The sequence below is a fragment of the Sceloporus undulatus genome, chromosome 5, assembly GCF_019175285.1.
Source record: "Sceloporus undulatus isolate JIND9_A2432 ecotype Alabama chromosome 5, SceUnd_v1.1, whole genome shotgun sequence".
Taxonomy (NCBI): Eukaryota; Metazoa; Chordata; class Lepidosauria; order Squamata; family Phrynosomatidae; genus Sceloporus; species Sceloporus undulatus.
In genome coordinates, this window is record NC_056526.1 from 80,285,780 (window position 1) to 80,298,297 (window position 12,518).

General features: G+C 35.9%; 1 protein-coding gene across 2 annotated transcripts in view; it reads right to left on the reverse strand.

The window, feature by feature from the left end:
• TBC1D22A (TBC1 domain family member 22A) overlaps nt 1-12,518 on the reverse strand; it is a 183,970-nt gene that overhangs the window by 21,067 nt on the left and 150,385 nt on the right. For both annotated transcript variants that reach the window (XM_042469051.1, XM_042469050.1), the window contains exon 12: nt 6,061-6,156. In XM_042469051.1, coding sequence (XP_042324985.1) covers nt 6,061-6,156 — 96 coding nt within the window. The remainder of the gene's footprint in view (nt 1-6,060; nt 6,157-12,518) is intronic.

Below are 12,518 nucleotides of genomic sequence, written 5' to 3' on the forward strand. Positions count from 1 at the left end.
CACTCAATGCTGTTAAGGGTTATATCCAACATTATACAGAGAGACTCTTGCTCTCACAGCAGGACCTCCCTTCCTCTCTCCCTCTGTCTTCCTATAAATATGCTTCAGAGAGTCTTCTAACCATTTGGAAAAGATTTCAGGGATTGTAGAAAGGCTACTGCAGAGAGACGAAACCTATTCTGCCAACACTGCCTGTTTGGTTAGCAGATTGCTAATGCAGGATATCACCCAGTTTTAATTTGGGCAACAAATCTTATTGCTGCAAACAAAATAGGGTAACACTACTGATGTAAAATGCCATGATAAAAATTGTACCTTATAAATGCCCTCTCTAGAAAGGTTTGACGTTACAATTATGAAAGGGCATATACAGAAAATTGGCCTTTGTCGTTAAATTAAGGAAGTGAATGGTGCTCCTAACAAAATTATTAAATATCACTACAGATGAACTGTCTTATGTCTGGCAAGAAAACAGAAATGGGCTTAAAGGGACTAGCCAGAAAAAGAGGTCATGTTTTTAAATAAATATTGGGGGGAACATGAGAGAGAGTGAGAGAGAGTTTCAACTTTAAAAGTGAAATATTTCTGATTAGGCAGTCCTTTTTCTCATGACACTTATGTTGTGTAATCAAGATGGCTACAAAGTTCATATGAAGACAGGGATATTTTAATATCTGCCACATTATCATGTTTGATATCACCCAGTGATACCAATTTGTCAGTGACACAATTGTGTGAGAGAAGGATGCCTATATAGTACACTGCAGGGGAACAGCACTGATTCCACTCAATAATCTGATACTGCACTTTAATAGGAAGTCTCTGTTAAGTTATGCAGTTCCATTCACCACCCTTTATTTCTGTTATTTCAGATGTTTCACATAACGGAAAACACAACAGATTTACTTAACACTATGTCTATTCTTTGTTTACGTAGGGCTGTATTTTCTAAACCTACATTATGTTCCTTATACTTATTGACTGCTTCTTACACTACATTCCATCTCAGTCTTTCCCATCAGTCAAAACCAACCTTCTAGTTTTATCCTTGTCACCAGGTTATATTGAAGCAATTCAGTGTTTGAAGCAATTTGCACCCACTGCCAAGTTATTAAACTCATCTCTTTGAAAGTCCAAATTCATCCAGGTACATGCAATAAAAACCAAATGCCAAATCACAGTGTGGCAAACCACATTCAGATCCTCTCAACCATTCTGGCTGAGTTTCCTTAATCTCTCAGCTCAGGTTTTTGAGTATAGAAATTTCTAGGAATTCAAATATGTGGACAAACAGAATCTTGGCGTATCATCCTCATCTTTCATTCTTTGAGTGAGAGACTGCAGTTGCAGATATTGATTCTCAAACTGTGGAATTACCTCTGTCATGGAAATTTAGGCTGATGGGAAGATGAGTAGCTTCTTCCCAAAAGAGCTGACAAAAATCTTTACTGTCTGGCTCCATTTTAGCTAGATAGGAGTTAAGGAGCATGGAGGCATCACACAATAGGGAAAAGCAAGAGGCAGAAATCACTGTCCCTCCAGAAAGGTAGCTGAAAGTGCTGATTTACAAAGCCTCTCTGACATAGTCAGCAAAAATAGGAATATTTTAAAAATATCTGCATTGGACCCTAACTGTTGCTCAGTAACACAATCTGACCAAATTAGATAGTGTGCTATACTTGAAAGCGAAGATGAAATCAAGAGTCAGGATTATTTATTTATTTATATTTGTCCCCCCACATTCACTGGGGTTAGGGGCACAGGACCCCCGTGAATGTGGAAAAGCCGCAAATAACAAAACACTATGTTTTTACCTGAGAGAACACCTCCCTAGGAATGTCTAGGTTCTCTAGTGCAACTCTGTGTCAACATCTGCCAGACACTGACCACAGAATTGTGCTGGAGGAAATACAAATGCCTAGTGGAGTTTTCTCTCTAGGAATCTCTAGGTCCTTCAGTGCGACTATATGTTAACGTTGACCACAGAGTTGTGCTGGAAGACCTAGATATTCCTAGAGAGAATATATTAATAAAATCTGTGAATAATCAAAGTTGCAAATGTGGAGGGGTGAGTGTATTTATTTAATTTTTATGCTGTCTTTCTCCCAGAAAGGGACAGTGATAACACACCTGGATAGGTCAAACCATCAAATTTTGTAACATGGCCACTTACCAGTATTCACATCCTAACTGGCAAAGAGATTTCCTACTGTGGAATTTTTTGAGATTTCACGAGACAGCACAACTAATCATTACAGAATTTGAAATATTCTCTCTATAAAGGGACAGAGAATACAAATGAAAGGGATCTTTTTCCCTGAGAGTAGAATTACACCAGTGTTCACTTGAGCAAAATGTAACAGCTGAGCCCTAAATGACCTGAATGCTGCAGTCTCTTGTAAATACATCCAAATGAATGTAACTGGTGAAAGAGAGTCAGAAAAATTCAGCTGCAGCTATTCATGCCAAAATATGATATAAAACCAAAACAATATGTATTTTATAATCCATCACCTTTTCTCCTTGTACCGTTCTCAAAACTTTCATTTGGTAATCCCTTCCTTTTCCTATTGCTTGTGTATTATTTTTTTAATTCCGTGTCACTTCATTCAAATAACACAAGAAAAACCTTCAGCAAATATAATCACATAAAGGACATTAACCCATATCAAAGAAGTTGCCTCAATTAAAAAAAAACATTAATGTAGACAAAACTCTTTAGTTAGCACAACTTTCATTATGCATTTTCCCATTTTAAGAATTTAGAAAGCATTCCTGGGGCAAATACCAAAAGATGACCAATGACATTGCAAGGTTAATAGCGCTGACCTAATCATAGTAAAAATATTCATGTTTGAAAGAGAGTCTGTTGCAATCTGCATTTTATTAAACTGTGGATCACTGCAGAAAGGCAGCATTACACAGTAAACCTATGCTTTTGTGATTAAAATGTTAGGATCAAAGACTCTGTAAAATAGAACAAGCCTTAAAAGTGAAATCTTGCATGAGCTAGTGCTAGAAGAATGATCGCCAAAGCCCTTGGGTGCAGATTAGACTACACAACTTTTGTCCCTTTCAGCCCTTTGTTTTCTTTCAGACCACCTTTTGACTCAGAAACTGCTATAATTGCAACTCTTTAGAGACAAAGTGAAGTAATATGTTGGTGATATGCTTCTTAGGTTGCTATGTTACAGTGATTATCTAATTAGCTACCTGCCTGAAGTGAATAATAATGGAAGCATTTAGACAAATCGATAAAATACATCCAATCAGTTCTTGGCAGGCCTTGATGTGAGTTTTATAAATACCAACTTAGAAAATAACTATTCAGAAATATGCTTGAGTAGCTTCACGTGGGACTTGTACACTATAAATGGTGACACATAAGATAATCTCATAAGTGAGCCCATTTAATTGGTCTAGAAAGCAAGTTTTAGCCTCTGAAAGCATTGATACAATGTTAGTATAATGAATTAGCAAAGTCTAACTTAGCTTTTAAAAAGTTTTTCCTTCCTTCCTTAAAAGAGGCATGTCTTACTGAACAAAAGCTCTTGAGAACATCATGGTGGTAAAGTAAAATAAACAGTATCACAGAATGTAAATTCACAGGTATACAGAAAGCCAGAACAAGATATAAAAAGCCATCTGAATGAATCAGAATTCACTAGTCAGATTATCATTTTTGCCAGAGTACAATTCTAGAAAATCATTCCTCCTTGTAGTAACCATCAGGAGCTCCAGGAACATTCTAGATCCAGAAATAGCACCAACCTGAATTCATGATGTTTCAATCCTACCTAGAATAGAGTTCAAAAATCAGCTGGACCTCCATCAGCACTATTATCTGTTTGGGGTATACTGAACTTCATTTTTATCCACCCTCATTTACAATCAATTTATAAAATGTCTCACATGGCTCTGCAGCAATAGGAAAACTTACATGAATGTCATCGGCAAAATGACAATCACTCAAGATTTCTGGACAACTCATCCCTAAAGCAAAAGGAACTATATTGCACCATGCATAAAGCACCTATCCAGGAATATGTCTGAAGACCTGATGGGTAAGAATGAAACCTATGCTACAAGTACATAGTGTTTCTAACTTCCAATCTACTCAGACCTGCAGAGATACTGTGATAAATAGTAACAACATCAGCTGAGAGGTCCAGGAGAATATGTATGGTTAGTACCCACTGAAGAAAACACTGACGGAAACACTAAAGAAAGCAAGAAGAAAGCTGTGTCTGAAGTCAGACTATTGGACTCAAAATAATCAATGTCACACATATGTCCATGAAGTAGCACCATCACATGATCAATCACTTTCCATATCACAGAAAAGCCCGCGGAGCTTGTGATTTCTAGAAACGGATTACAATAAAAGTAATACCTGATGACTGCTGGAATTCATACCCTATATTATTTTTCTTCTAAGCTACTAAAGGTGTATTCTGATATGCAGTTGAGGTGAGTGCTAGTGCAGTACAGGGGCCTGAGCTAACCATCTTATTTAATGTACACATCATTTATGAAATTTGGAACCAGCAAGGAGATTTTGAAGTGCAATTGTATTTTTTTAAAATAAGAGTTAAAATACAGTACTTACATTGACCTGTGGATAATTTGACCCAGGTTTTTGGGGGGTCATTTTTTACTGAAATTTCTAGGCTTATACATGAGTACATACAGTAGTTGATAAGTGAGGTTCTTTATTTTTTTTTAATAGACTCCCCTACTTGTAAACTTTAGTATATATCCAGATCATGGCACTCAGAACAGGATGCTGCCCCATTACCTCATCTTAAATGCAGATACACATTGGACTGGTATACGTTTTGTCATAATCAGTCATTCAAATAAGTGGATGTTTAAGTCAGAATATCCTTCTCTTTACTACACAACAGCTGTGTCAATTTGAATTAGGCTTTTTAAAAGGTAGATATAATGTAGATAAATGTAGAACATTTCCGAGTACAGTAAAACCTGCCTCATGATTTGTGTGCAAGATGTAAAATTCATCTAATTTGTGCTGTCTATGCTTAGTTGATCACAGAGCTAAAAAAAAAGACTACCTTCTTATTCATCCCATGACTTTGACGTTGATTTATTGTTCATTTCTTTAGCTTTGAGACTTTCAAAGAACTGAGAAAAATAGATGCAAATGCTTGGCAGTGGCAAATTATAAAACAATTGTGCATAAAATTTAACATATTCCACCTTAAAATATAATGAGAATAAATGGCTAGTATTTAATAGTATTTAGCTCAGTATAATAACTGAAACCTAGAAGATAGACATTTGGTCTAGAAGCCACACTAACACATCCTAGACTTTTCTGTATTAAAATCAAAGAAGCACTTGTTGGGATCCAGAATGTCAACTTGTGTAAGCTATGCCTATCACTAGACAATAAGTTCATAGAGGAAAACAACAGCAATAGCAATAGTAAGTACATTTCTATACCACTTATCAGTGCACTTAAGCACTCTCTAAGCACTTTATAACGTGTAAGCTGGTTGTCCCCAACAAGCTGGGTACTCATTTTAGCAACCTCGGAAGGATGCAAGACTGAGTCAGCCCTGAGCCCCTGGCTGGTATTGAACTCACAACCTTGTGGCTGCGAACGGCTGCAGTAGTGGCATTTAACCACTGTGCCACTAGAGCTGACTTTTTGATGAACAGTTTTGTTTTTTAGGCAGGCCTCCCCAAATTTTAGACTTCCATGAGCCAGCACCATTAAAAACCTAAAATCTACATGCATCTGTTAGAGTTGGCTCACTGAATTAATGGAATTTATGTAGATTTTGACTTGCCAAGAAACTACTGATTCTATGATTCTATTTAGTTGGGACTCAATTGTCAAATGAAATCATGATTGACAAATAGAAAGAAAACATATAGCTATATTTTCTTCCCTAACCTTCTCAAATGCTCCAAAGGAAGAAACGGAAATGTCAAGAGGATGAACTGAGTACACATGAAACAATTACACGGTTAATTAATTTTCAAAAATAACATATATATTTTTGCAGAAAACAGAAATAATGTTTTAATTACCTGGAAGTCTTTTTCCTCTAAAATCTCCTTCTTCCATTTGACAAGGAAGGCAGCACAGACATACAAGTGGAAGTGAGAAAAACCCTCTGGTTCAGACTGTGAATAGAGAGTAGTTATACCTGTGATTAGAAATTAATGAGAATACTGTAATATATTAAAGATTATATGCAGTCATTTTTCTAGGTATCCTGAAATTAATCCAGGAAGCAATCCTTTTCTTTCTGGGGTTTTTTTTTTTAATTCAGTTAACAAATCCAGCTCCACAATCAGATGCCATATAATCTTACCTTCATTTGGAAAAAAATAAATTGTTACCAGCAAATAATGCTGCCCCACAGTAGCTAACTTGTCCAATTATATATAAGGCATGCTGAATCAAGTAAGCTAATGCAGTACTCATTAAGTAAAACTATCTGGCTTCATTTTTATTAGGGGGAATAAATCTGCCTTGACTGTGCTTGTTGGGCAACCTTCATAATTCAATACTGTCTGGAAAAAGAGAAGAAATGGAGCACAGAGTTCACAAGCATCTTTAGAAAACCTTTACCAAAAATACAATAAATAAAATAAATAAAAACCCTAATGCCATTCAGAAAAAAAGCTATCTCAAAAGGATCTTGCTGAAAAGAAAAAGAAAACTGCGAATAAAGCCAAAGATCTGAATTTATTCTTGATATTTCCTTTTTCACATTGCTTTCCAATACTGTTTTCCTAGGCACTTTTAAATTAAATCAAACAGGCTTAAGTATTCAATTTATTAAAGGAAAAATGCATATTCCCTTTAGATTTAAGAACTCATCATGGTTCAGAGATAAAACTAGGTTACAAAGTATTTCAAATGGATAGTCTTGGACAGTTTTGGAAATTGAGCAAAGCACCTAATGCATAATTGCCTTTTCTAACACCTGCTACCTATTATAACTTTCCATTTGCAGCCCTTGAAGTTACAACCAGATTCATCTTTAAATGTATAAAACAGTGGGCAAATAGCTAAAAGCTGCTTAAAAATCAAATATAAACAATGACCTTGATTTAAATATTTTAGCAAAAGATCTTAAAACAGATGTACAGCCTTCCAGAAGACTTATTCTCAACATATTAGGCGTGACTCTGAGCGCATCACCACAGGGCCATCTGTCATCATCAATAAAAATCATTTAGACGGTTAACATCACACAAATATCACATTGCCTTGCAAGAAGTTTATCACGTCTGTGGATGAAATCGAGCCATTATTTCAGACTTTGCCCACAAAAGCCTCATGAATTAGTCAGAGGCTGACTATACAGTGAAAATAAAGTAGTCCAGCAGAAAATATGTTGTGGCTACAGTGCACCCATCAGTTGAAAACGAAGTGCTCTTATCTATGTAATATGCTTTAATATTGTATCCATTTTTAATAGCCCGCAAACTTGTTTTCCTCTCATACTAACAGATATTTAAACCAAACAGTTTAAAAAGTCAATTCCCAGGTTTAGAAGGGATACAAACTTTCAGATTATTTCTATTAACTTTTAAACTAATAACATTTCTAGTCCTGCAATATGAATCTTAAAGCCATGAAATATTAACAATATTCTTTCAACTGTTTTTAAAGTACCACACCATTGTGGTTATTAAAAATTTAAGACAATACCAGCTCTGAATAATTTCTGAGCATCGAAAATTCCTACCCTCTGAAGCCAGGAACACTGAATACTTTCTGGAGAAACATTTTTATAAGACTTGTCTAGGTATTCTTGAATTGAAACAATTAGAAGGTTAACTTGAGACTTGGCTAGACATGTCAGCAGCAGATCTGTGTGCCTGAAAAGCACGGTATCAAGCATTTGGTTCAAACACAACAGAGGGTCCACAGGTGAGCAGCATAAAATCCTTCCCTCACCAATACTTTATCAGCTTAGGGACCATACACAAGCACCTGTCTACACAGTGGAAATGATTTCATCTAGAGATGGACTAGAGAGCACTTGTCATGAGAGGAGGGTGATCGGAATAGTGAAAGGTCTGTAAACCATGCCCTATAAGGAGTCACTTAGAGAGCAGGACACGTTTAGCCTGGAGAACAGAAAGTTAAGAGGTGCTATGATAGCCTGATTTAAATATTTGAAAGGATATCATATTGAAGGTGGAACAAGTTTGTTTTCTGCAGCTCTAGAGAAAAGGACCTGGAGCCATGGATCTAAGCTACAGAAAAAGATTCCACCTCACCTTAGGAAGAACTTCATGACAGTAAGAGCTGTTTGACAGCTGTTAGAACACAGTAAAAAGAAACAGAATGGTTCCCAATTGGCAAAGGGGTCAGACAAGGCTGCATTTTATTTCCCTATTTGTTCAGCCTGTACACAGAAAATACCATATGAAGAAATGGCTAAGACTCAGAAGGAGGAGTGATGATAGGAGATATGAACATCCACAATCTAATATATGTGGATGACACCACACTACTAGCTAAAAACATCATAGACTTGGAACGATTACTAAGGAAGGACAAAGAAGAAAGTGAAAAGGTAGGCTTGCTGCTGAACATAAAGAAAACAAGAATAATGACCATGGAGGATCTACATAACTTCAATCTAGACAACGAGGAAATTGAAATAATTAGAGATTTCCTGCACCTAGGAACAAACATTGATCACAACAGAGACTGTAGTCAAGAAATAAGAAGACTAGAAATGAGAAGTTGTACTTACCGTGAAGAGTCATTCTGGGATGGCAGGATATGTAATGCAGTGATATCTTGGGTTTTACTCCATGGGCAATGCGCAAGGAAGAAGTCAACATTCCATTTTTAAAAAGACTCCTATCTGTCTTCTCTGACAGTTTCTTTAACCAGTCACCTTATCCTGCTATCTATAGATTTCTTATTTAACTAACGTATCTTATATATCAGTTTGATATATGATTTCCCTATTGTAAATGCTATTTCCACCCCCCTTCTTGCAACAAATTAGAATTCCAAGTTAGGGAGGGTGTGGATTACTTCTCTTGCCATCCCAGAATGATTCTTCACAGTAAGTACAATTTCTCATTCTTGGGATAGCAGTATAAGTAATCCACTGATATTTTGGGATTTGCCCAAGCCCTTCTATTTTGGGTGGGTTTCCATTTAATTACATATGAACTACTGTCTGCAGTATTCTGCGTCCAAATGCTGCTTGAGCCGATTTGAACTTATCTGTTTTATAATGCTTAATGAATGTACTTGGTTCTGTCCACCCTGCTGCTTCACAGATATCATGTAGTGAAGTAGATACTGAATATGCTTTCGGAGTGGCCATACATTCTGTGGCCTTGGTTTTCTCTTCAAACCATAGCACATTAAGATACATGCTTTTATCCACCTTCCCAGTGTTGTCTTAGATGCTTTATGACCCAACGTACATGGATTAAATTATATAAATAATGATTGTTTTTCTGATTGAATCAGCTCTTTTCTTATAGATCGCTATGGCCCTTTTGAGATCTAACGTGTGGCACTGCTTTTTCTTTTGATGTGTAGAATTCTGACAAAAAGTAGGTAAGCAAATATTCTCATTATAACTGTGCTTTCTGATACACTTAGGAAAAAGGAAGCATCCAATTATAGTACTAGCCTGTCCTCTTCCAACCTGCAATAATTCTGATACTCTTCTGTCTGATGTTATTGCCACCAACAAACATATTTTAAAAGACAAATGTTTTAAAGAAGAAGTCTGCATTGTTCAAAAGGAGCTTTCATTAATCTGTTTAATATTATATTCAAATCCCAAGATGGAAAACTATAGTTAGAAATGTTGTTATAGCTTTACCCCTTATGAATCTTTGAATATGCTCATTTGATGTTAAAGTACCATTTCCAAATTGCAAGACCACTGGTAATGCTGCAATTTGTCTTTTCAGTGTGTTCAGACTTAGATCCTTATTTATACCTTCTTGAAGGAAACATAAAACATGTTTCATTTTTATATTTTCAAAATCCACTTTTTCACTATTACACCAATTAATAAATACCTTCCATGTATGGTTATATATCCTCTGAGTTGTTATCCTTCTCGAAGCCAAAATGGTATCAATTACTTGAGTTGTATACTCACATCTCTGTAACTTCATCATCTCGATTCCCATGCAGTCAGATTTAACCATGCTGGGTTTGAGTGCCTTGTGTCAATAAATCTGGTCTCCCTGTTAGTTTCATTGGTCAATTTATTACAATCTTTTTAGTAATAGATACTATGGCCTTCTTGGCCAGTTTGGTGCTATGAGAAGTACATGAGGTTTCTCCATTTGTATTTTGTTGAGCACTTTTTGTATTATCTTCACTGGAGGGAAAGCATACATTAACCTGTTGGCGAATGACTGTTCAACGCATCTATCCCTTCCGCATTGTGATCTTTCTCTATCGAAAAATACTTCTGAACGGTTTGATTTTTCCTGGAGGCAAATAAATCTATTTTGAATGGACCAAACACTTCCGTTAACCTGTTGAATTCCTCTGAATGTAGCATCCTTTCCCAGGATGAACTTGATGCTGACTCAGATAATCTGCTTTTGTGTTTAGTGTTCCTTTCAAATACATGACTTATATTGATTTTAAATTCTTCTCTGCCCAAATCAATATTTTGTTTGATTCTGCTATCAGCTTCCTGCTTGTTTATATACGACTGTACTGTCGTGTTGTCTGTTACTATCAAAACATTCTTGTTTATTACTTCTATCTTGAATTTCAGTAGTGCTAGCCTTACTGCCTTCATCTCCAAATACATTATATGTTGATGTCTGTCCACCTTTGACCAAATTCCCTGAGTGTGGCAAAGAGCACAATGTGCTCCCCAATCTCAGCAACTGGCATCTGTTGTTACTTTTATCTGATTCTCCCCCCATGCTTACATTGTTTTGGATTGTCCACCATTTTACGTTTTCTTTTATGTATTGTGGAATTGTCAATAATCAATCAATCTTCATACCTATTTGTTTTTAATAAGAACGTAAAAATCTTTGAAGCAATCTTGTATGAAACCACCCCACGGCACCAGATGTATTGCCAATACTTGTAATCCCATGGCTTTTGCCAGCTACATCAAATCTGCCTTTTTTATTTTATTAACAGTGACATTGCCTATTTGATTTTGTTTTGTGTTTCTTGTGACAAACTTGTGTGCTCTATTCCTCCGTTTATCTTTGCACCTAAGTGCATTATTTGTTTTGCTGGTGTTAAGCTGCTTTTCTTGTAATTTAACAGGAATCCATATTTTTCCAGTATCTATATGGTAAGTATAGTATCCTTTTGCATCTTTTCTGCTGTTTCTGCCATGATTAGTATATTGTCCAAATATAGAAATATTTGCACTTCTTTTGTCCTCAGGTATGCAATTATTGATATCAAGACTTTTGTGAATATTCGAGGAGCTGAAGCTAGTCCGAAAGGTAGTGCCCTAAACTGATAATGTTGTTTTGCTATGAAAATCTTAGATATTTTTTGGTGATTTTGCCCATTGGCACATGCAAATACACTTCTTTGAGATCAACAGAAACCATCAGATTTTGTTTTCTTAAATTTTCTTTTAGTGTTTGTAGAGTTTCGATTTTGAACTTTTAGTATTTGATGAACTTGTTTAGATATTTCAAGTTCAAGACTGGCCTGCATCCTTCTTTGGCTTTGGGTACCATGAAAAACACTGAATATATGCCTAGAAATCTCTAATGATGTGGTACTTTTTATATTGCCTGAATACTCAACAGATGATTTTTTTTCTATTTGAATTATTTGTGATTTTTCTTTGTTTTTTGGCGCTGGTGAAGGAATGTATCTGTACTTGGGCAGCAGTAAGATTTATTCGGTCGTTGACCAGTATACAAAATAACTTGATAAAATTATAATTGCAAAATACAATTATTAATAATTGTTAAAAACAAATTCAAGGTCACGTTATACACATATCAGTTTTCACCAACCAATACTTTTGCATTTTTGAAATGTTTTTGTTACTTGTGGCCAAATATGTCCATAATGTATTAATCTTCCTCCCACCACCATACTTTTCATGTCAGTATTGTTGTCTTCCTCGCTTTGTAGAAGTATTTGATCCTCATTGGGTATTTTATTTTGGTAATTTTGTCTTTTGTATAGCTGTCGAAATCTGAGCCACTGTTGCCTACGTTGTCTAAAGTCATTTTGTCAGCCCCAAACTTTGTTTCCTCAAAAGGAATTATATGTTCCATAACATTTGTATTGTTTCTTATCTGTTTTTCTTGCCAAGTGGGCATAACCTGTTTTTTGTCTTTAGAGGAGGATCTGTGATTGCTGTTGCCTGGGACTCCTCCTTCTCTCCCAAACAATCTCCATCTCCTTTGCTGTCTGCAACTGTGGAGAGCAAGGCAACATGCCAGTTTGAACTGTTTGTGCCTTAGAATGGCTAAAATCCCTTATTGGAGATTTCACAGGAGAGACTGTTTTAAAGTCCCTGCCTGTATTTTCA